The following is a 26,008-nucleotide window of genomic DNA, read 5'->3' as shown; positions in this document are numbered from 1 at the left end:
GCCGGCGCCGAGGGGCGGGGGAGAAGGAGGAGCGAACCGAGGTTGGGGGGCGGCTGCACAGTCCCCGGGATCCCCAGGCCTGGAGGGGGGTCTGCGCGCGGCCGGCTGGCACTGCCCCCCGTCCGGTCCCGAGCGGGCCTCCCTCGGGCCAGCCCGATGTGACCAGGCTCAGTGGAGCCTGAGCAAGGAACCGGTCCGTCGCGGAGCCGGAGAGCGGGAGGAACATGACATCGCGGAGGTGAGGAGCCCCGAGGGCCCAGCCTGGGCCTCAGCCCCGCACCCCCCCCGCGCCGCGTTTGGTCTGCCCGGCCTGGGAAGGGGCGGCCGGGCCAGGCTTCGGACTCCGGCCCGGGGTCGCGGGGGCAGGATCTGTCCCAACTCCCTGTCCCTCCTGGGCCCCAGGGCCCGGCCCCACCGCGCCCCCACCCCTCGCGTCCTCATTCATTTCCTGCCTCCCCGAGTTCCGGCTCCTGCAGCCCTGGGGATGCCCGTCTGGACAGGGGCAGGTAGAGCCGCCCCAGGAACCGCGGACGCCAGCGGCCCGGCTCGGCGCCGCATTCCTGACCCATTGCCTCATGAGAATTGCCTCATGGTGATTCCGAAATAACCCCGCTCACTTGGGGAGGCTCCTCGGTCCGGGACGCGGGAGGGGAGAGGAGGGAGTTGCGCGGGGCCGGGCCCCAGTTGATCGAGCGGCTCTGGGTCACTACTTTTTGCGCGCATTCGGGGGCTTTACTCAGGATCCCTGACCCCTTTACATGCCTTTTTGCATCCCGTCCCCCCGACTACTCACGTGCCAGAAATGGAAAAACTGACTGTATCTACAGCTATTAGAAGTATTTCCTTCCTCTGCGATCTTCTCTTTGGGAGATTGGAGGGCAGGGAGCTCTGTCTCTAGTTATTTAATCCTTCACCACAACCGTAAATGTCTGGTAACATTAATCACCCCCGTTTTACGGATGTGTAAACTGAGGCTCAGAGGAAACATGATAGTAATAGGATTTGAACCGAAGAGTCCTCAGAGTAGTGAATTGAGATTCTTTGAAAGTTCAGTGTAGTTATACCATTAATAGCTAACATTTATTTAGCTCTTACTGTATGCCAGATACGTTTAATCCTTACTCTCAACCTATGAGATAGGTAGTGTTATCACCGTTCTAAAGATGAGTAAACTGAGTTTCAGAAGTTAGGCAACTTGCCTAAGGTCAGTCTATCAATAAGTAGTGGAACCAGAATCCCCACTGTTAATTACTAGGTTGCTATTATTGTTTCATAACTATTGCCAATCATTTGTAAGCCTTAATTTTGTTGTTAAACAGTAGTATGATCTGTTGTTTTCAGATAACGATCCTGCTATGTATTGCTACTTTTTATATACGATTCAAACATAAGATCCATTGTTTAGACTTTCCTTCATTGTCCTGTTATGGTCACTGTCTCAGACATTTGAAAAACTGTTTCAAGCTGTTAGAGTTATTTGAATGAGAGATTTCAAAATATTAGGAATGCTTTCTCAAAAACACCTGCATATTTTCCATTCATGGAATGAAAAGAGAAAGAAGAAAACTGAAAACTTAGAAAGTGAGTGCTTTGGACAGGTCTGTTGGCAAGTGCTTACAGATCTGGGTAATACATAATTGCATTTCAGCAGAACAGTGTATAGCCTCAAATGTGCTTATTCTTTAGGGAGCTTTTAAATAAAACAGTTGTCTATTCTTTAATCTGTCAAATAGTCATTGAGCCTTTTGTTCCTTGTGTCTGCTCTTCCAGACAAGTAAGGATCTGCTTCTTTTAGGAGACAAAAAGATTGGGGGCTGGGGCTGGGATAGGGGCTGGGTAGTAATAGACTCTACATTGTCTAGCTTGTTAGTTTAGAAGCCAGGAAGTGTGGTATAGCCAAAGCAGCAAGTGGTAAAGATGACAGCTTGAAATGGAGTAATTCCTTCTCTCCTCCAGCCCTCTCTTACCTGTTATGGAAAAGAAATGTGTGCCACCTAAAAGTCATATTATGAATATAACACACATAATTGGAAACTATTTATTTTTATTTTTCAGATAGATGTTTTATTTTTAACCAGCTTTATTGAGGTATAAACGACATAGGATAGATTGCATATATTTGTTTTTCTTTCTTTCTTTCTTTTTTTTTTTTTTTTTTTTTTTGTCTTTTTTGGCTGCCCTGCGGCATATAGAAGTTCCCTGGGCCAGGGATTACATCCAAGTCGAAGTTGTGACCTAAGCTGCAGCTGCGGCAACACAGGATTCTTAACCCACAGTGTCAGGCTGGGGATGGAACCTGTGTCCCAGTGCTCCCAAGACGCTGCCAGTACCGATGTGCCATAGCAGGAACTCCCAACTGCATATATTTAAGCATACAGTTTGAGAAGTTTTGACACATAGATACACTTGTAAAACCATCACCATAATTGAGATAATGGACATATCCATCACGCCTTGCCATGGCTCCTCAAGCCCTTTCTAATCCCTTCCTTCTCAGACAAACACTCTTCTGTTTTCTGTCCCTGTGTATTAGTTTGCATTTCCTAGAATTTTGTATAAATGGGCTTTGATGTATGGTTTCTTATGCTCAGCATAATTATGTTGAGATTCAACCATATTATAGTGTGTGTGTCAAATAGTTCATTACTTTTTATTGATTAGTAATATTCCATCGTATGGATGTACTGCCATCTATTTATCCACCTACCTGTTGCTGGACATTTGGGTTGTTTCAGAGTTTGGCCATCACAAATAAAGCTGCTCTGAATGTTGGTGTACAACTGTGTGTATAGCTGTGTACCTCATTCCTCTTTGGAAAATACCCATCAATGGTATGGCTGGTTCACATAGTAGATATATATTTAACTTTTTTAGGGGCGTTCCTGTTGTGGCTCAGTGGTTAATGAATCTGAGTAGGAACCATGAGGTTTCAGGTTCGATCCCTGACCTTGATCAGTGGGTTAAGGATCTGGCGTTACCGTGAGCTGTGGTATAGGTCCCAGGTGCGGCTTGCATCCTGTGTTGCTGTGGCTTTGGCGTAGGCTGGTAGCTACAGCTCTGATGAGACCCCTAGCCTGGAAACCTCCATATGCTGTGGGAGAGGCCCTAGAAAAGGCGCGCGCGCGCGCGCACACACACACACACACACACACACAAACTTTTCCAGAAATTGGCAGACATTTTCAGAATGTTTATACATGTACATTCCCACCAACAGTATGTTAGAGTTACAGTTCCTCCACATCCTGAACAACACTTGGTATGGTCCATTTTTAAATTTTAGCCATTTAAAAGGTATGTCGTATCTTGTGGGTTTTTTTTTTTTTTTTTTTTTTTTTCCCATGTTAGCACTTTAAAATTTTGAAATTTTGGAGTTCTTGCTGTGGTGCAATGGGATAGCCAGCATTTCTGGAGCACCTGGATGTGGGTTTGATCCCTGGCCTAGCACAGTGCGTTAAGGATCCAGCATTGCAACTGTGGCTTGGATCTGATCCCTGGTCTGGGACCTCAGTATGCCTCAGGGTGGCCAAAAAAGAAAAAAAAAAATTAAATTTTAATTGTACTCACTTAATATTTTAATTAAGGTGTAATTGACATATAACATTCTGTTGGTTTTAGGTATACAGTGTAATGATTTGATATTTATTCATTGTAGTTTTAATTTGTATTTTCTCCAATGACTAATAATGTTGATCATCTTTTCATGTGCTTGTGTGCCATCTTTGGTGACATGTCTATTTGATCAAATATTTTCCCTTTTTACCTGTTTATTTATTTATTAGTCGTGCCTGCGGCATGGAAGTTCCTGGGCCAGGGATCCAACCTGCACCACAGCAGTGACCCGGGCTGCTGCAGGGAAACACCAAATCCTTAACCTGCTGTACCACAAGGGAACTCCATATTTTCCCTTTTTAAAATTTACTTGTTTGTTTTATTATTGAAATTGGAGAGTTTTTTGTTCTGGAAACAAGTCTTTGATCAGAATTGCAAATATTTTCTTTTAGTCTGTGACGTCTTTTCATGTTTAAAATGGTGTTTTAAACAGGGTTTTTTTAAATTTTGATGACGTCCAGTTTATCATTTAAAAAAAAAGGATTATGCTTTTGGTGACATTTCTAAGAAATCTTTGCTTAACCCAAGATCTTTTTTTTTTTTTTTTTTTTTTTTTAAGCTATTTCTTGGGCCGCTCCCGCGGCATATGGAGGTTCCCAGGCTAGGGGTCCAAACGGAGCTGTAGCCACTGGCCTATGCCAGAGCCACAGCAACGCGGGTTCCGAGCCGTGTCTGTGACCTACACCACAGCTCACGGCAATGCCGGATTGTTAACCCACTGAGCAAGGGCAGGGATCGAACCCGCAACCTCATAGTCCCTAGTCGGATTTGTTAACCACTGTGCCACAATGGGAACTCCTGCTTAACCCAAGATCTTAAATGTTTTCTCTTGTTTCCTACAATTTTTATAGTTTTAGGTTTATGGTCCACTTTGAATTAACTTCTGTATGTGGCATGAGGTGTGGATGTATCTTCTCTTTTTCGCATATGGGTATCCAGTTGTTCCAGCACTATTTGTTGAAAAGACTTTCCATTTTTATTGAACTTGCACCTTTGTTGAAAATCATTTGTCCATTTATATGGGGGTCGTGGGTCTATTTCTGGACTCTAGTCTGTTCCATTGACTTGTCTTTCCACATGATCTTGATTACCATTGCATTATAATAAGTCTTGTCTTTTTTTGGGGGGGAGCTGCATCTGCGGCATATGGAGGTTCCCAGGCTAGGGGTCCAATTGGAGCCATAGCCGCTGGCCTATGCCAGAGCCACAGCAACGCAGGATCCAAGCCGTGTCTGTGACCTACACCACAGCTCAGGGCAATGCTGGATCCTTAACCCACTGATTGAGGCCAGGGATCTAACCCGAGTCCTTATGGATGCTAGTCGGGTTTGTTAACTGCTAAGCCACGACTGGATCTCCTAACAAGTCTTGAAACTAGATAGTGTTAGTTTTTTTTTTTTTTTTTTTTTTTGTCCAGGCTGGGCCTTGTAGAAGTTATAGGGGCAAAGATTGAACTCATGCCATAGCAGAAACCCAAGCAGTGACAACACGGGATCTTTAACCTGCTGAGCCACCAGGGAACTCCCCAAGATAGTGTTAGTCTTGGAACTGTCTTCTTTTTCAAATGATTTTTAACCCCAGAATGAATTCATTCAACAAGTAGTTACTGAACCAGTTGGTACAACAGGCAAATATTGCTGTTCTAATGGTTGGGAGAGAAAATGGACCAACACATGAATAAATAAAACCATTTCAGTAGTAGTAATTGCTGGGAGGAAAAAAAAAATAAGCCAAATGCAGAGAATTAAAAAAAAATTTTTTTTTTTGTCACATATGTGGCATATGTAAGTTCCTGGGCTGGGGATTGAGCCTGTGTAGATGCAGAGACAGCACAGGATCCTTAACCCATTTCCCCGTAGCAGGAACTCCAGAGAGTATGGTTAGTTTTGATAATGGGTTTTGGCAGAGTCTCTGGGAGGTGATGAGCTGACTCCTAAATGACTAATATTCTGAATTTTGTTTTGTTTAATGATCAAAACTCTTCTTTTTGGTTCATGGGTTTAGGGTTTAGAGTTTGTATGCATTCAGTAATTAAAATGTTGTATATTCAGTGTACTGATACCTCTCAACCTCATAGGTAGGGAAAGGAAGGCAGTGAACAGTTAAATGACCTTCTTTCCAGGTAATTTAGCAATGATAGTACTGAGTTTAGATTTTGATATTGGAGTTCCTGTTGTGGTGCAGTGGAAATGAATCTGACTAGGAACCATGAGGTTGCAGGTTTGATCCCTGGCCTTGCTCCTTGGGTTGAGGATCTGATGTTGCTGTGGCTGTGGGATAGGCCAGCAGCTGTAGCTCCAATCAGACCCCCAGCCTGGGAACCTCCATATGCCTCGGTTGTGGCCCTAAAAAGCAAACAAACATACAAAAAAAAGATTTTGAGATTGCTTAGCTGCTCTACTCTGCCTTATTCAGCTGATAAAACTGGCTGGATTTTTCAGCATCTGCTATATCTCTTGCATTTACTTTGTTCTTCTGGAAGGTAGAGTCTGATGACTAGTTCAACATTTAGCTTGTTCTTTTTTTTTTAATTTTATGATGATTTTTCTCTTTTTTTCCCTTAATTTTATGATTTTTATTTTTTCCATTATAGCTGGTTTACAGTTTTCTGTCACTTTTCTACTGTACAGCAAGGTGACCCAGTCACACATACATTCTTTTTCTCACATTATCCTCCATCATGCTCCATCATAAGTGACTAGATATAGTTTCCAGTGCTATACAGCAGGATCTCATTGCTTTCCAAAGACAGTAGTTTGCATCTATTAACCCCAAATTCCCAGTCTATCTCCTTCCCTCCCCCTCCCCCTTGGTAACCACAAATCTGTTCTCCATGTCCATGATTTTCTTTTCTGTGGAAAGGTTTGTTCATTTGTGCCATATATTAGATTCTAGAAATAAGTGATATCATATGGTATTTGTCTTTCTCTTTCTGACTTACTTCATTTAGTATGAGAGTCTCTAGTTCTGTCCTAGCTTGTTCTTAAACTCTAGACTTTTGATTTATGTGTTGCAGATCAAGTACATTTTGTCCCAGGCTCTCCCTGGTGGTCATGTTTGTTTATCTCCTATGGGAGTAAATAAACTTGCCTTAACTGAAAAATAGCAGTTCTCTGTCTTTCCAGTTGAAATTGAAGTGTCTTAATTAACATCCTGTCCCCATGTAAGCTCGGGTTTTTGTCCAGAGCTTCTCGAATGCAGGGGCCACTGCTAGGATTGCTTACTGTTCTTGCACATGGTCATTGTGGAGACTGTTAGAGAGTCGCACAAGATCTGGAAAAGCATAGCCAGCCCTTGTTTGTATTCCTTTCTAGCGGGCCTTGGTGTACTTTGTTAGGCAGTTCTAGAACAATAGAAGATACTGTGCTTATTTCTCTTTCCCTTTGGGAAACACAGACAGCACTTGCCCTCCAAAGCTGACCTTTTTAATAAGGAAAGGCAAGGCAAATACTGACGTTCGGCAGGTTCTGTGGCAGTTGTGCTGCAACCATGGGTTTGAGGGCCCCCTTCCCCCCAAATGGATTCAAACACCCTAAAATGCTCCCAGTTCATTACTGAGTTTTGGAGGGTTGTGTGCATTTAGCAGACTTGTATGTACTTTGATTCTTGGCAACATTGAAATATGAAAGATACAATTCATGTTTGTAAGGAGCATTGAATTTAGAGAGGGAAACAAACTTGTAAGTCTGCATCCCTGAGTTTGATGAAATCGGTTTGAGTTTGATGAAATCAGTTTGATGAATGTAGCACCAAACTGAAAGTGAAATTTGTCAGTATAGATCATACTGTTTAGAATACATACATCCTTGTATACTGATAAATACATTTATACACACTGCGTACATCAGTCTGTATACACATACATATACACATATGCACTATATTTATTTTAAAAACAATAGATTATCAGAGTTCCTGCTGTGGCGCAACAGAATTGGCAGCATCTTGGGAGCACTGGGACGCAGGTTCAGTCCCTGGCCCAGCACAGTGGGTTAAAGATCTGGCATTGCCACATCTGTGGCTTAGGTTGCAACTGTGGCTGGGATCTGATCCCTGGCCCAAGAACTTCATATGCCGCAGGGCAACCAAAAAAGAAAACAAACAAAAAATAGGCTATTGATCCAAGTCCTTGTCATTCTGTTGAGGCTGTGATGAAACACTGACCCATTCATTCAAGAACTGTTTAGTGGGATTACTAAGTGCGGGGCACTGTGCTAAGCATTGGGGGTTCCAGGTTTTAAGGAAACAGCTGAGCCACTATGGGAACTCCGGGGCTGATTTGTTCAGTACATTGATTAGGCTCTTTTTCATAAATGTTGATATTGTGTGAGTGTTTGTGTGTGTGTTTGTTCATTTTGCTGCATGTGTAAGCTTCTGGGCTGGGGATTGAACCTGTGCCTCAGCAGCGTCCCAGGCCACTGCAGAGACAGTGCCAGATCCTTAACAGTTCTAAGCCACAGCAGGAACTGTGTGTTTGTGTTTTCTTTCTGTGAGATGTGTGGAACCCTCTTGGGTCAAGTTGTTATGACCCGAGATTATTTTTTGTTTGTTTGGTTGGTTGGTTTTGTTTTTCTTTTTCAGCCACCCCTGCAACATATGGAAGTTCCTAGGCCAGGGGTCCAATCCAAGCTGGATCTGCGACCTATACCACAGCTACAACAACCTGCCGAGCTGGTGATTGAACCAGTGCCTCCACAGAGACAAGCCAGGTCCTTAACCCCCGTGCCACAGCGGGAACTCCTGGGATTCTTAATAAATAAGAGACTGTGCCAGAGGGTGACTGGATAGAAGGGATTGTCAAGTGCTGGCAGGTTTGCAGGTCTTAGGATGTGTAAGAGGAGAGTGCTCTTCCCCCTTTACCCAAGCAACTTTTTCTGCTATGCCCTTCCTCCGTCTTTTATCCCACCAGGTTTTTCTTTACTCCTTGAAATTAATTCAGGCAACATTCATCTAGTTCTTACTGTAAACATGAGGAGGACTGGAAATTTATCTGTTTCTTCTCATCCTGTTTGAACACACCTTGATAAACCCAAATGTAGACATACCAATTTGCCTTTTCCCCAGCCTTTTAAGTAATACAGATACATTTTCATTATTTTTAGGGGAGACTAACTAACCTCTGCTATTTGAATTCACACTAAGTGAGAGATTAGGGCAAGGTTTAGAGATGCGTGGCCTTAGAACCTAATATTACAGTGTATATATAAGCCTTGAGACTGGCTCTATCATAGAATATTAATCCTGTTAACTCCACTATTCTTTACCCTCACTCGCTAAGATCTCAGGGGTTGAATGAATACTAACTGCTCTGTAGTAGTGGTAAGCATGTGGCAAAACTGCCAGTGATTGAACTACAAACATTAAATATACAATTAGGAAAGAGTTTTTGGTAACTACAAAGGCTTTTTGAAAAAAAAAATAGCTAAGGAAAGAGAGTTTACAATACATCAGAACTCAAGTAGGTGGGTTATGGAACAGAACTTTCAATTTCTAATTATACACTGTGTGAAATAATGTAGGGACAGTCCCTGAGCCATGAAGTTCAGTTTCTGCAAAGGCACTTTAACATAAATGATTTATATGACAAAATGGCCAGTGTAAAACTAACATAATTATGCAGGAGAATCTATCTTCATGTCTTTCACAAATAATAATAATGATAACAACAACGATAACCAATGTTTATTAAGCCCTCCCTAGCCTTTGTGATAAATGCTGGTTACCACGTTTTCCCTGTAAACATCACTCTCCTCTGTTCACTCCTAATAACATGATAGGTGTAATTATACATTGAAATGAAATTATAACCATGTATTTAATAAAGGGGTAAAGAGACCACCATCTGTGCCAATCAACCTGATGGGTGTTGGTCGTGGTTACCTAGCCCCACCTTCAGCAGTGGAAGTCACTTTTATCAGGTCCCTTAGCATTGGCAGGATACTCTATGTAAAATGTTATTTCTATAAAATATACAAATGAGAGAACATATGGTTATGAATGAAGACCATCTATATTCAGAGTCCTGCTTTAGACTTTTTTTGCCACACCTTGACATATGGAAGTTCCTGGGTCAGGGATCGAACCCTTGTCGCTGCCGCAGAGACAGCACTGGATCCTTAACCCCCTCCGCCACAGCAAGAACTCCTTCATGCTCTTTCTTTCTTTCTTTTTTTTTTTTTTTTGTCTTTTTACCATTTCTTGGGCCGCTCCCGAGGCATATGGAGGTTCCCAGGCTAGGGGTCTAATTGGCGCTAGAGCTGCCTGCCTACACCACAGCCACAGCAACGCGGGATCCGAGCCGCGTCTGCAACCTACACCACAGCTCACGGCAATGCTGGATCCTTAACCCACTGAGCAAGGCCAGGGACCGAATCCTCAACCTCATGGTTCCTAGTCAGATTTGTTAACCACTGAGCCACGATGGGAACTCCATCATGCTCTTTCTTGAAGTAAATTCTCATCTGTCTTATTTACATTCTTCTCCTAGTCATCCCCTCCCCTGCTTTTAGTGCCTACTGCAAGGTCCCATCAAAATCTGTGCCTTTACTGTAAGTATTTTATACTGACTTAAAACTAAGTTCCTAGTTCCAAAGGCTAAACTCTAAGGGCTTTTTCTGTACTAAGCATTTTATGTGTATTAATTTATTTCCTTCTTACAATGGTGCTGTGAGTTAAGTTTTTCTAAACATAGTAAGAAACCCAGAAGCCATAAAGGAAAAAGCTGATAAATTTAACCATGACAAGATGAATTTCTTTGGGAGTAAAAATTAACCACAAATGAGTAAAAAGGGAAAAAAGCTAAGATAAATATTTGTCACACACATATAATAAAGGATCATTTTCTGGTTCTATCAAGAGCCCCTTTAAATCAGTAATGAAATTCCAATAGAAAACAGACAATGACAAGCTGACAACTCACAGAAAAAAAAAAAAAGTGGTTTGAAAACATGAAAAAGTGCTCAGTCTCACATAGAAATGCAAATTAGAATGATACCATTTTCTGTGACTCAGATGAACAAGTTTGGTAATATATGTAGTATTGGCAAAACTGAGAGAAAACAGGGGCTTTCACACTCAATTCATGGCAGTTGAAAGAGGTACCTTTTGAGTCCAGTTTCGGCAAATTTGTCAGAGTTAAAGAAAAACCAACTCTTACGTAACAGTTTTACTTGCTAATATTTTAACTTATAGATGTACTTGTAAGAGTGTGAAAGGATATGATATGCTGCATTATTTGTAATAACAAAAACCTAGGAATAATATAAATGTCCTATAATGGGGATTAAATTGTGGGTGGTACATTCTTACAATGGAATAGTGTATAGATATTAAAAAGAATGCTGATACAGAAAGATCTTTGCATTGTAGTAGTGAAAAAGTGACCTCAAGGTATAGTTCAGGATTCCATTTGTGTGTGTGTGTTTCACATAGGCTGGCATGGAGGGATTAATGTGTTTGCACAATACACATGTACATTTTTATATTATTATTATTTTCATCTTTTTTTTAGGGCCGCACCCGAGGCATATGGAGGTCCCCAGGCTAGGGGTCGAATTGGAGTTGTAGCCACCGGCTTACGCCAGAGCCACAGCAATGTGGGATCTGAGCCACATCCTTGGCCTACACCACAGCTCACGTCAATGCCAGATCCTTAACCCACTGAGCGAGGCCGGGGATTGAACCCACAACCTTATGGTTCCTAGTCAGATTTGTCTCCGCTGTGCTATGATGGGAACTCCAACATTTGTATATTGTTAAATGCTCAGTAGCACTTATTTTGTGAATGTTAGTTAGTTACCATTTGGTTAGATGAAATTTATACTCTGGTAGGTTAATCAGGAAAGACAGATAAGTATAGCATTCCCTTATGTTGCATACAGCATTTCTTGTATATTGAAACCTGTTTTTTTCTGTAGCTCTGATTGTTGAAAAGATAACTGGATATAAAATTCGTAGTTTACACTTTCTTTCATTGGGGTTTTTGGGTTTTTTTAGCCACCCCTGGGGCCATGAGGAAGTTCTGGGGGCAGGGATTGAACTCACGCCATAGCAACCCAGGCCACAGCAGTGACAACACAGGATCCTTAGTCTGCTGAGCCACCAGGGAACTCCCCCAAGATAGTGTTAGTCTTAGAACTGTCTTCTTTTCAAATGATTTTTTAACCTCAGAATGAATTCATTCAACAAGTAGTTTCTTTCTTTTTTTTTTTTTTTTTGCCTTTTAGGGCCGCACCCTCGGCACATGGAGGTTCCCAGGCTAGGGGCCGAATCAGAGCTGTAGCTGCTGGCCTATGCCATAGCCACAGCAATGCAGGATCCATGCTGCGTATGCGGCCTATGCCACAGCTCACGGCAACGCTGGATCCTTAACCCACTGACCAAGGCCAGGGATTGAACCTGTGTCCTCATGGAAGCTAGTCACATTTGTTAGCTGGTGAGCCACGACAGGAATTCCAACAAGTAGTTATTGAATCAGGCAGTGCAGTAGGCAAAGATTGCTGTTCTTATGGTTGAGAGGGAAAGTGGACAAACACATGAATAAATAAAACCATTCAGGTTGTAATAACTGCTGGGAGAAAAAAAACAAAAACAAATTAATAAACCAAATGTGGAGAATGTGGTTGGCTTTTTTTTTTGTTTGCTTTTGTTTGTTTTTTAATTTTTTTTTGGCTGCACCTGTGGCATATGGAAGTTCCTGGGCCAGGGATCGAATCCAAGTGGCAGAAGTGACCCGAGGCACAGCAGTGACAATGCCAGATCCTTAACTGGCTGTACCACAAGAGAACTCCTCTTTCATTGAGTTTTGAAAAAAATACTTATTAATTTGTCAACTTGTTTAATATGCTGGCTTTGTAAAGTCAGATGCTAGTCTAATTTTTTCCTGTAGTATGCTACTTAGGGTTTTTTTTTTTTTTCCCATTCGTCTTTGAAGTGTAACAGTTTGATTAGAGTAAGTGTCAGAGTGACTGTTCTGGGCTAATTTTCCCAGGTAGGTGGTGAACCCTTTTAATATATAGCTTCACATCTTTTTTTTTTTTTTTTTCCCTCAATTTAGTTTTAAATGTTCTGTTCCATTTTTTTAAAAAAAAGTGTATGTTGGAGTTCCCGTCGTGGCGCAGTGGTTAACAAATCCGACTAGGAACCATGAGGTGGCAGGTTCGGTCCCTGCCCTTGCTCAGTGGGTTAACGATCCGGCGTTGCCGTGAGCTGTGGTGTAGGTTGCAGACGCGGCTTGGATCCCGAGTTGCTGTGGCTCTGGCGTAGGCCAGAGGCTACAGCTCCGATTCGACCCCTAGCTTGGGAACCTCCATATGCCGAGGGAGCGGCCCTAGAAATGGCAAAGACAAAAAAAAAAAAAAGTGTATGTTGTTTCTTTGCTTATCTTTCATATTAACGGTTTTCACTAAGATCTCTTTCTTTTTTTCTTTTTTCTTTCTTTCTTTTCTTTTTTTTTCTTGTCTTTTTAGGGCTGCACCCACAGCATATGGAGGCTCCCAGGCTAGGGGTCAAATTGGAGCTACAGCTGCCCACCTACACCACAGCCACAGCAACGCAGGATCCAAGCCGCGTCTGCGACCTACACCATAGCTCATGGCGACGCCAGATCCTTAACCCACTGAGCAAGGCAAGGGATTGAACCTGTGTCCTCATAGATGCTAGTCAGATTGGTTAACCACTGAGCCATGATGGGAACTCCTCTTCTTTCTTTATCATGTTTTATTCTCTTCATTGTTTTCCTGCCTTTAATGCCACTTATTAGATTTTTCACTTGAACTTATTCTCCTTTGGGTGCCTCATAACTTGTCTTCATTTCTTTTCTTTCTTTCTTTTTTTGTTTAAATGGTTGTACTCCTAGCATACATAAGTTCCTGGGCCAAGGGTTGAATCTGAGCCTGAGCTATGACCTGTGCTGCAGCTATGGCAATTCAGGATCCTTTAACCCACTGCACCAGCTGGGGATCAAACCCTCACTCTGAAGCAACTGTAGCTGCTGCAGTTGGATTTTTTTTTTTTTTTTTTCCTTTTTAGATCCTCACCTGTGGCAAATGGACCTTTCCAGGCCAGGGGTCGAATTGGAGCTGCAGCTGCTGGGGGATCTGAGCCGTATCTGTGACCTATATCACAGCTTGTGGCAACCCTGGATCCTTAACCCACTGAGCGAAGCCAGGGATCAAACCTGCATCCTCATGGATACTAATCAGGCTCTTAACCTGCTGAGCCACGGTGGGAATGCCTGCAGTCGGATTCTTAACCCACTGTGCCACAGTAGGAACTCTCTAGCCTTCATTTCTGAGATGATTTTTTTTTCTTTCTTTTCCTGAGTTTGATCAATCCTTTGCTTCTTCCACTTTTTGTCCATTTCTGTTTTTAATTTTTAAATTTCTCATTCAGATTGCTCTTCCTTCCTTCCTTCCATCTGCACTTGTAGCATGTGAAAGTTCCCAGGCTAGGGGCTGAATTGGACCTGCATCTGCCAGCCTATGCCACAACCACAGCAACACCAGATCTGAGCCATGTCCGTGACCTACACTGCAGCTGTTGGCAACGCTGGAACTGCAACCTATTGAGCACGGCCAGGGATCGAACCTGCAGCCTCATAGATACTAGTCTGGTTCATTACTGCTGAGCTACAGTGGGAACTCTCTAGAGTGTTTTTTCATATCCTCAGATTTATTTTGAGTATATTTAATTCAGATTGGAGTACTGTCTTATAGTTTTCCTCTGCATCGTAAGTATTTATCTGAGAATAATCTTCTTTTTTTTATGGCCATACCCATGGCATGTGGAAGTTCCTCTGCAGTGACCTGAACCACTGCAGTCAGATTCTTAACCCACTGTATCATAGCAAGGACTCCTTATTTTCTTCTTCTTTTTTTTTTTTTGTGTCTTTTTGCCATTTCTTGGGCCGCTTCCGCAGCATATGGAGTTTCCCAGGCTAGGGATCTAATCAGAGCTGTAGCTGCCAGCCTACTCCAGAGCCACAGCAACGCAGGATCCGAGCCACATCTGTGACCTACACCACAGCTCACAGCAATGCCGGATCCTTAACCCACTGAGCAAGGCCAGGGATCAAACCCGCAACCTCATGGTTCCTAGTCGGATTCATTAACCACTGTACCACGAGGGGAACTCCTTCTTCTCTTTTTTTAATGGCTGTGCTTTTGGCATGTTAAAGTTCCTGGGCCAGGAGTTCCGTTGTGGCACAGCGGAAACGAATCCAACTAGTATCCATGAGGATGTGGGTTCGATCCCTGGCCTTGCTCAGTGGGTTAAGGATCTGGTGTTGCCGTGAACTGTGGTGTAGGTTGCAGATGTGGTTCGAATCTGACATGGCTGTGACTGTGGTGTAGGTGAGAAGCTGTAGCTCCAGTTTGACCCCTAGCCTGGGAACTTCCATATGCTACAGGTGCAGCCCTAAAAAGCAAAGAAAAAGTTCCTGGGCCAGATATCAAACCCACAACAGCGACCCCTACCACTGTAGTCACAATGCTGGATCCTTAACCCACTGTGCCACAAGAGAACTCTATATCTGGGGGTAATTTTCTTTTTCTTTCTTTTTCTGTTTTTACAACTATACCTTTGGCCTGTGGAAGTTCCTGTGCTAGGGTCAAATCCTAGCTGTAGCTGCCAGCCTACACCAAGCAATGCTGGATCCGAGCTGCATCTGTGACCTGTGCTACATCTTGTAGCAACATCGGATCCTTAACCCACTGAGTGAGGCCAGGGATTGAACTACATCCTCGTGGAGACTATGTCAGGTTCTTAACCCACTGAGCTACAACGGGAACTTGTGGCAGTAATTTTCATCAACTGAGATTGTGGCTTTTCTTTATATAGTAACTATACAGACTTACTCACTTTTTTCTTATTTGTTTTGTGGATTTTAAATATTTTAAAGGTTCCTAATTCAGTGGCAGCTTCTTCTGTCATTAGACAAACCATAGAAAAGTCTAGGTTTTTTAGTGGGATTGTGTTTGTGTATGTATGTGTCTGTGTGTGGTTGAGGAGAGGTTCTTTGTCCTCTGGGTTGTTTGTTTGTTTGAAGGCATATACATTCCCCCTTCTACTTTTTTCCTTTCTTGTCACCTAATGGCCAGATGAAGCCTCTTTTTTTTTTTTTTTTTGCCTTTTTTCCCCCCCAGAGACCATGCATCTCTAATATTGCCCCTATTGTGCCCCTTTCCTTTAAGTAGCGCTCCGATCTATAAGAAAACATTTTCAGTATTGTCACACTTAGGGTGGACTTTCTCTTTCTAGATGTGGTATTATAGCCATTTTAGGTCTGTCACTAGCTCTCTATTCGCTCTGATATGCAGTTTTCCTTGGAATGCCCTTGGCTTAGCACAGAGGCTTGCAATAGGAAGAGAGAACATTCACTGAGATTTGGTGTGTTTCCTTTGTTAACTTACAGGTAATTTAGAAGTTTGGGCATTCTCTGTCTTCTCCTTATATTGAGGGCATGGTTAGGTTATCATATGGTTTTATTTCTTCTTTGTAAAAAATTTTCTGTATTATATTTGAGGGATATGTGGGAAGAAGTGAATTTAGGCAGTCATGGTTATCCTTGGCTACCCTGAAGTCCAGGCACTATTATAGACACTTTGTAAATATTAACTCATTTTATCCTCTCAACAGCCTTGTGACACTGTGCTATTGCTATTTCCTTTTTATAGATGAGTTAACAGTTTAAATGACCAGCCCAGGATCACACAGAGCTGGGATCCAAACCTAAGCAGTCTGGCTCTAGAGTTCATGTTGCTATCCCTAAAGCTTTGCCACCACATGCCAGCGATTCTCAGCCTCTTCACCTCTGGGGTCTACCCCCCACCTTTTAAAACCATAAACCCAATATTCTAAAAAAGAATTGTTTTCAGGAGTTCCTGCTGTGGTACAGTGGGATCAGTGGCATCTCTGGAATGCTGGGATTCAGGTTCAATCCCCAGCCTGGCACAGTTGCCTCAGCTGTGGTGTAGGTCGCAACTGTGGCTCACACTTGCTCCCTGGCCTGGGAACTCAATATGCCATGGGGCAGCCAAGAAAGAAAAGCAAAAGAAGTGTTTTCAAACTTGTATTTATTATATAATAATTAGTTCTTTCCCCCTTTATTGTGTAAGACGAAAGCATATATGTCACTCATCTTCAGATTACCACACCAAGTAACATGATTATTTTGTTGCTAAAAGCAAAAGAGATTTGATATTTTAATTAGCTTATATAGGTAGACAAATTGAGGGTCGATGTAAGATTTTCCTATATTTTTGGAAAAGTTAGAAGCAATTGGAAGCTCTCTGTTAATACTTTATTTTTTTTTGTCCTTTTAGGGCTGTTCACGTGACATATGGAGGTTCCCAGTCCAGGGGTTGAATTGGAGCTGTAACCGCTGGCCTACACCATAGCCAAAGCAATGCCAGATCTGAGCCATGTCTGTGACCTACACCATAGCTCACGGCAATGCTGGATCCTTAACACACTAAGCAAGGCCAGAGATCGAACCTGTGTCCTCATGGATCCTAGTTAGATGCATTTCTGCTGAGCCGTGATGGGAACTCTCCTCTGATAAAACTTTTTGATTCCCCAGGGCTTTGGGGACTTAGATGGGAACCACAAATCAAAGAAGCTCTGGACAAGATTTCTTAAAAAATTGAATAGGTTAGGCGTTCTGTCATGGCTTAGTGGTAATGAATCTGACTAGTATCCATGAGGACGTGGGTTCAATCCCTGGCCTCGCTCAGTGGGTTAAGGATCTGGCGTTGCTGAGAGCTGTGTGTTGATTGCAGATGCAGCTCAGATCCTGCATTGCTGTGGCAGCTTAGATTTGACCCCTAGCCTGGGAACCTCCATATGCTGAGGGTGTGGCCCTAAAAGGACACACATACACACAAAATTTCATGTAAACAGCAGGAATGTTGTTAGACTATGTCTGGCTTCTTGCCTTTTCTGATTAGTTCTTGACAGAACAATCTTATGTTTATTATTATGATTGTCAGTAATAATATCTAACCTTTAGTGCTTCATATGTACCAGACACTCAGATGACGAAGCATCTCATATTTAACATGCACCAAATCCAACACTTGATTTTCCTCTTTTCATACTCTTTCTACATCTTCATACATGGTACTTCCAACCTTCCACTCAGCTAGATCCAAAACCTAGGCGTCATTCTCACTCCTGTCTTTTTTTCTCCTCCCATATATAATACATTGGGAAATTTTTTGGCTCTTGCCCCCCCCCCCCCCCCTTTCGGCTGCCCCATGGCATCTGGAGCTCCTGGGCCAGGGATTAGGTCAGAGTCGAAGTTTCAACCTCTGTTGCAGCTGTGGCAACAGTGGATCCTTAACCCACTGTGCTGGGCCAGGGATTGAATCTGTGTCCCAGTGCTCCCAAGACATCACTGATCCCACTGTGCCACAGTGGGAACTCCTCTTTGGCTACTCTTAAAATTTTCCCAGTTGGACTCCTTATCAATATTACTTCTGTCACCTTTGTCCTTGGCACCATCATCTATTGTCTGGATTATCACAGTAATTTATTTAGCTGATCTGTGTGCTCTTAGCTTTGCACAGTAGCTTGAAAGATCATTTAAAAAACATAAGTCAGATCATGTTGCTCCTCGGCCTAAAACCCTCTAGTCCTTTCCCATTCCACAGAAAATAGAAGCTGCAGTTTTTACAGTGTCCTTCGAGTCCCTGCATCATTTGGCTTTTCATTATCTCACTGGTGCTTTGTCTCCTACCCCTCTGTCTCTGCCCTGTGCTCATGCAAACATACTGGTCTCTTGAGCATGTCAGATTCGGTCTGCCTCTGTGCCCTTGATCTTGCTCCTCCCTCTGCCTGGTATGCTCCTCTCCTATATTGCTGCACGTTGCTGCCTCACTTCTTCTAGGTCTGATCAAGCACCCTATTTAAATAGCATCCACCTCGGTCCCAGTCCCACCGACCTTGTTCCCAGCCCCACGTACTGTGCTAGCAGGATCCCAGGCCCTACCACGGGGAAGACGAGGAGGTGGTGAGCAAGAGGGTGGGGGAAAGGGGGGGTGTTGATATTTTGACTTGCTGCTCTACTCATAGGCATTTTAGCTTCGATGGTGTGAAAACTAGTGCTGACAGAGTCCTTTGTTTTTCATTGCTGTCTTCCTCTCTCTCTCTCAAGATGGTTTCACCCAAATATCACTGGCGTGGAGGCAGAAAACCTACTGTTGACAAGAGGAGTTGATGGCAGTTTTTTGGCGAGGCCCAGTAAAAGCAACCCTGGAGACTTCACACTTTCCGTTAGGTAAGTTGAAAGAAAAAGAGAGGATTCTGAGAGTGTTTTCCATGTAGGAGATGTTAAGGCCACACGTGGACAACTTGCTACCCTCATTTAGAGTTTGAAGGCTTGCCTGCTGCCCTGCGGGTGAGGCCCCGCCGGTACCCTGTCCTGCAGATCAGATGTAATTCAGGCCTGCTTGTGGGGTTCAGGGCCTGGCCCCCAGAGAGTGAGAGGCTAGGGGAATCAGCAGAAGGGGCCAGAAGGTGGGGTATTCTCTCTTAAGAGACTGAGGATGAGTTGCAGCAGAGCATAACAAGTTACTAAGCCTCGTTCGATCCTGATTCAGTCCCAAACAGGATCAAGCCTGGTTCTACTCATCCTGAACCTGGTTCCCTGCATTTTTCTTTTCTCTTCTGTTGGTTAATAAATGGGGGGAAAAAAACCCCAAAACTTTTTTTAAGAGTTTCTTCAAATAGACTCACAGATGTAGAAACAAATTTATGGTTACTAAAAGGGAAAGCAGGGGGAAGAGAGATAAATTAAGAGTTTGAGATTAGCAGATACACACGACTGTATAGAAAATAGATAAACAATAAGGCCATATCATATAGCACAGGGGACTATAGTCAATATTTTGTAGTAACTTATAGTGAAAAAGAATGTGTGCTTGTGTACCTGAAACTAATACAACATTGTACATCAGCTGTACTTCAACTTAAAAGAAAAAGAAAGAAAAGAGTTTCTTTAGATCACTTTCTTTTTCAAGAAATAAAACATCACTGGAGTTCCCGTCGTGGCTCAGTGGTTAACGAATCTGACTAGGAACCATGAGGTTGCGGCTTCGATCCCTGCCCTTGCTCAGTGGGTTAAGGATCCAGCGTTGCCATGAGCCGGGGTGTAGGTCGCAGACGCGGCTCGGATCCCGTGTTGCTGTGGCTCTGGCTCCGATTCAACCCCTAGCCTGGGAACCTCCATATGCCACAGGAGCTGCCCTAGAAAAGGCAAAAAGACCAAAAAAATAAATAAAAAAAAAAAAATAAAACATCACTGAGGAAGTTGTGGTCCCGTCTGTTCCTCTGTCCAGTCCCATTCCCCTCCCTCTTTCCTCAGAGGAAACCACCATCAAGAGGTTGGCATATCTCCTTCCTGAACATGTTTTTGTACTCATACTGCATTTGTACTGTGTGTGAACAACATGAAGTTGGCTTGTGTGTTTTTAGAATTCATATCCATGGCTTTATCATGTATGTATTCTGCAACTTCTTCAACATTTTTTTTTTTTTAAATTTTTTTATTTTCCCACTGTACAGCAAGGGGGTCAGGTTATCCTTACATGTATACATTACAATTACATTTTTTCCCCCACCCTCTGTTCTGTTGCAACATGAGTATCTAGACAAAGTTCTCAATGCTATTCAGCAGGATCTCCTTGTATATCTATTCTAAGTTGTCTGATAAGTCCAAGCTCCCGATCCCTCCCACTCCCTCCCCCTCCCATCAGGCAGCCACAAGTCTCTTCTCCAAGTCCATGATTTTCTTTTCTGAGATGTTCATTTGTGCTGGATATTAGATTCCAGTTATAAGTGATATCATATGGTATTTGTCTTTGTCTTTCTGGCTCATTTCACTCAGGATGAGATTCTCTAGTTCCATCCATGTTGCTGCAAATGGCATTATGTCATTCTTTTTTATGGCTGAGTAGTATTCCATTGTGTGTGTGTATACCACATCTTCCGAATCCAATCATCTGTTGATGGACATTTGGATTGTTTCCATGTCCTGGCTATTATGAATAGTGCTGCAATGAACATGCGGGTGCATGTGTCTCTTTTAAGGAGAGTTTTGTCCAGATAGATGCCCAAGAGTGGGATTGGGGGTCATATGGAAGTTCTAGGTATAGATTTCTAAGGTATCTCCAAACTGTTCTCCATAGTGGCTGTACCAGTTTACATTCCCACCAACAGTGAAGGAGGGTTCCCTTTTCTCCACAGCCCCTCCAGCACTTGTTATTTGTGGATTTATTAATGATGGCCATTCTGACTGGTGTGAGGTGGTATCTCATGGTAGTTTTGATGTGCATTTCTCTTATAATCAGCGATGTTGAGCATTTTTTCATGTGTTTGCTGGCCATCTGTGTATCTTCTTTGGAGAAATGTCTGTTCAGGTCTTTTGCCCATTTTTCCATTGATTGATTGGTTTTCTTGCTGTTGGGTTGTATAAGTTGTTTATATATTCTAGAGATTAAGCCCTTGTTGGTTGCACCATTTGAAACTATTTTCTCCCATTCTGTAAGTTGTCTTTTTGTTTTCTTTTTGGTTTCCTTTGCTGTGCAAAAGCTTTTCAGTTTGATGAGGTCCCATGGGTTTATTTTTGCTCTAATTTCTATTGCTTTGGGAGACTGACCTGAGAAAATATTCATGATGTTGATGTCAGAGAGTGTTTTGCCTGTGTTTTCTTCTAGGAGTTTGATGGTGTCCTGTCGTATATTTAAGTCTTTCAGCCATTTGGAGTTTATTTGTGTGCATGGTGTGAGGGTGTGTTCTAGTTTCATTGCTTTGCATGCAGCTGTCCAGGTTTCCCAGCAATGCTTGCTGAATAGACTTTCTTTTTCCCATTTTATGTTCTTGCCTCCCTTGTCAAAGATTAATTGACCATAGGTGTCAGAGATTATTTCCGGATTCTCTATTCTGTTCCATTGGTCTGTCTGTCTGTTTTGATACCAGTACCACACTGTTTTGATGACTGTGGCTTTGTAGTGTTTCTTGAAGTCTGGGAGAGTTATGCCTCCTGCTTGGTTTTTGTTTCTCAGGATTGCTTTGGCGATTCTGGGTCTTTTGTGGTTCCATATAAATGTTTGGATTGTTTGTTCTAGTTCTGTGAAGAATGTCATGGGTCATTTGATAGGGATTGCATTGAATCTGTAGATTGCTTTGGGTAGTATGGCCATTTTTACAATATTGATTTTCCCAATCCAGGAACATGGAATATCTTTCCATTCCTTTACATCTTCTTTGATTTCTTTGATTAAAGTTTTATAGTTCTCGGCATATAGGTCCTTTACCTCCTTGGTCAGGTGTATTCCGAGGTATTTGATTTTATGAGGTGCAATTTTAAAAGGTATCGTATTTTTGTATTCCTTTTCTAATATTTCATTGCTGGTATACAGAAATGCAACTGACTTCTGAATGTTAATCTTATATCCTGCCACTTTGCTGAATTTATTAATCAGTTCCAGTAGTTTTGGGGTTGAGTCCTTAGGGTTTTCTAGGTATAGTATCATGTCATCTGCATACAGTGACAGTTTGATCTCTTCTCTTCCTATATGGATGCCTTTTATTACTTTTGTTTGTCTAATTGCTGTGGCTAGGACTTCCAAAACTATGTTGAAGAGCAGTGGTGAGAGTGGGCATCCCTGTCTTGTTCCAGATTTGAGTGAGGCGGCTTTCAGTTTTTCCCCATTGAGTACTATATTTGCTGTGGGTTTCTCATAAATGGCTTTGATTATATTCAGGAATGTTCCCTCTGTACCCACTTTGGCGAGGGTCTTGATCATGAATGGATGTTGGAGTTTGTCAGGTGTTTTTTCTGCATCTATTGAGATGATCATACGATTTTTGACTTTTTTTTTGTTAATGTGGTGTATGATGCTGATTGATTTGCGTATGTTGAACCATCCTTGTGAACCTGGGATGAACCCAACCTGGTCATGGTGTATAATTTTTTTGATATGTTGTTGGATTCGGTTGGCTAAGATTTTGTTGAGAATTTTTGCATCTATATTCATCAATGATATTGGCTGATCGTTTTCTTTTTTGGTGGTATCTCTGTCTGGTTTTGGAATGAGGGTGATGGTGGTATCATAGAATGTCTTTGGGAGTATTTCTTCTTCTTCAACCTTTTGAAGGAGTTTAAGGAGGATGGGCACCAATTCCTCTTTATATGTTTGATAAAATTCACCTGTGAAGCCATCTGGTCCTGGACTTTTATTTGTAGGGAGTGATTTTATGACCTCTTCAATTTCATTTCTAGTGATGGGTCTGTTCAGTTGGTCTGTTTCTTCTTGATTCAGTTTTGGCAGGCTGTAAGATTCTAGAAAATTGTCCATTTCTTCCAGATTGTCAAACTTGTTGCCCCTTTTTGCTTTTTTTTTTTTTCTTTTTAGGGCCACACCCACAGCATATGGAGGTTCCCAGGCTAGGGGTCTAATCAGAGCTACAGCTGCCCGCCTATGCCTACACCCCAGCAACACCAGATCCGAGCCGTGTCTGCCATCTACACCACAGCTCACGGCAACACCAGATCCTTAACCCACTGAGCAAGGTCAGGGATTGAACCCGCAATCTCATTGGTTCCTAGTCGGATTCATTTCCGCCAATCCACAATGGGAACTCCTGGAAAGCCCCTTTTTGATGTAGATTGGTTTCTTAAGGATCTTGTTGATGATCTCAAGGATCATCAGTTTTTACTTCCGTTTTGCTACAGGGAGTGAGCTTTGTGAATTTTCTGGGCTTGCCCTGTCATAGATATCTTACCTGCAGTTGAGTGACATTTGGATGGAGATTATATAATAATGATGCTGATGCTGATGACAGTGATGATGGCAGCAAGTGTTATTGAGGACTTGACATATTCCGGGCCATTTTGCTAAGCCCTCCCCACATATCATTTTATTTAATCTCTCCAACAACCTATGAATAAATACCGCTGTTATCTTCATCTTAGAGGTGAGTATATTGAGGCACAAAGGTTAAGTTAGAAAGCTAGTCCTGTAGCTAGTTATGTACAGAGTCAGGTCTTACAGAACTGGTGAAGTTTTTTATTTTTTTCTTTTTTCTCATCTTTTTGTCTGGAGAAATTTCAGACCCATAGGAAAGTTGAAAGATGGATACAGTGAACACCCACATTCCCTTTACCTGTTAACATTTCACATGATTGCTCTTTTTCTCTCTGTCTTTTTTTTTGTCTTTTTAGGGCCACACCCACAGCATATGGGGGTTCCCAGGCTAGGGGTTGAATCAGAGCTATAGCCGCTGGCCTACACCACAGCCACAGCAGCGTGGGATCCGAGCCTCGTCTGCAACCTACACCACAGCTCACGGCAACGCCAGATCCTTAACCCACTGAGCGAGGCCAGGGATCAAACCTGCGTCCTCATGGATCCTAGTCAGATTCATTTCCACTGAGCCACGATGGGAAGTCCTACTTTTTCTCTTTATGTATATACTTTTACCTCCCCAGACCTTTTGAAAATAAGTTGCAGATGTCAGGATGTTTATTTTTACCTCTGAATACTTCAGTGTGCATGTCCTATGAACAAGGACATCCTGTATAATGACAGTATTCTTATTTTATGTGAGAAATTTCAACATTGATTCCATAATGTTATCTGACATATCGTCCATATTCAAATTCCTCTCGTCATTTCAATAATGACTTTTGAAGCCATCCCTTTATTTCACATCAGCAGGCACAATAATACCTGTTTGCCCCATCTTTTGGTATTTAAGCTCCTGGAGTGTCATTGCTTCTAGGCCTTTATAGTAGACAGAGCTGGGAAATGAATATTGATATATTTAAAATAAAATTTAAAGTGTATCTGGAATTCCCTTCGTGGCTCAGCATTTAACAAACCTGACTTGGATCCATGAGGATGTGGGTTCGATCCCTGCCCTTGCTGTGGTGTAGACTGGCAGTTATAGCTCCAATTCGACCCCTAGCCTGGGAACTTCCATATGCTGCAGGTGCAGCCCTATAAAAAGAAAAGAGAAAAAGGTATATCAGGAGTTCTCTTCTTGGCTCAGTGGCTAGTGAACCCGACTAGGATCCTTGAGGATGTGGGTTTGATCCCTGGCCTTGCTCAGTGGGTTAAGGATCCAGCATTGCCGTGAGCTGTGGTGTAGGTTATAGACTTGGCTCAAATCCTGCGTTGCTGTGGCTGTTTCGGCATAGGCCAGCAGCTGTAGCTCTGATTTGAGCCTTAGCCTGGGAACTTACATATGCAGGAAGTGCAGCCCTAAAAAAGCAAAAAAAAAAAAAAAAGTATATCAATATCAGGATTTCCCTGGTGGTGTAACGGTTAAGGATTTGACATTGTCACTATTGTGGCTTGGGTTGCTGCTGTGGTGCAGGTTTGATCCCTGGCCTGGGAACATCCATATGCTTTGGGCATAGCCTAAAAAATCCCAGTATCAATAAATAGATAAATAGGAGTTTCCTTCATGGCTTAGTGGTTAACAAACCTGACTGGGATCCATGAGGATGTGGGTTCCATCCTTGGCCTTGCTTTGTGGGTTGGGGAATCTAGCATTCCTGTAGCTATGGTGTAGGCTGGCAGTTATAGTTCCAATTGGATCCCTAGCCTGGGAACTTCCATATGCTGCAGCAGTGGCCCTAAAAAGCAAAAAACAAACAAACAAACAAAAAAGACAAACCAAGTTTGATAGCACCCATTCAGCCCAGCATCTTCACATTTTCCTATTCCATATTTGTGTTTCCCTTCTGTAGACAAAACTCTGCTTCACAGCAGCTTCAATGTATGATTTCATTTGTCCAATCCTGTAATACAAAAAATAGTTTCAAAATTACGATACCACTATTATTTCTAATTACAAACCCATTAAGTAAAGCTCATGATTTCTCTGGAGTCTGTTTTTTAGACTATATCCCATGAAGGGTGTACAGTCAGTACTGTGTTCAGAAGTTACAGGAATTAATTTTATGTGCAGTTATAAACTTATTAAAAAGTTAGATTCATTTCTTTCTGTATTCAGTTTTTTGGTTATACATTCTTTTTTTTTTTTTTTTTAAATGGCCACGCCCAAGGCATATGGAAGTTCCCAGGCTAGGGATTGAATCTGAACCACAAATACAAGCTCTGCCTTAGCTGTAGCAATGCAGGATCCTTTAACCCACTGCACCAGGCTAAGGATCCAACCCACACCTCCACAGCAACCTGAGATAATGCAGTTGGGTTCTTTTTTTTTTTTTTTTTGTCTTTTCTAGGGCTGCACCCAAGGCATATGGAGGTTCCCAGGTTATGGGTCTAACTGGAGCTATAGCTGCGGGCCTAAACCACAGCCACAGCAACACGAGATCCAAGCTCACGGCAGTGCCGGATAGTTAACCCATCGAGCGAGGCCAGGG

At 42.6% G+C, this 26,008-nt stretch overlaps 1 protein-coding gene across 5 annotated transcripts in view; it reads left to right on the top strand.

The window, feature by feature from the left end:
• PTPN11 (protein tyrosine phosphatase, non-receptor type 11) overlaps positions 1–26,008 on the top strand; it is an 89,877-nt gene continuing 63,869 nt past the window's right edge. For 2 of the 5 annotated variants that reach the window (XM_013990362.2, XM_021073562.1), the window contains exons 1-2: positions 3–238; positions 18,767–18,889. In XM_013990362.2, coding sequence (XP_013845816.1) covers positions 225–238; positions 18,767–18,889 — 137 coding nt within the window. In that variant the 5' untranslated portion in view covers positions 3–224. Of the gene's footprint in view, positions 239–18,766; positions 18,890–26,008 lie in introns of all 5 variants that reach the window. The other 3 variants (XM_021073563.1, XM_013990361.2, XM_013990364.2) reach the window with 2 other exon arrangements.

Source organism: Sus scrofa, chromosome 14 (genome assembly GCF_000003025.6).
Source record: "Sus scrofa isolate TJ Tabasco breed Duroc chromosome 14, Sscrofa11.1, whole genome shotgun sequence".
Taxonomy (NCBI): Eukaryota; Metazoa; Chordata; class Mammalia; order Artiodactyla; family Suidae; genus Sus; species Sus scrofa.
The sequence above is the reverse complement of the archived record's forward strand: the minus strand, read 5'-3'. Positions and strand labels throughout refer to the sequence as shown.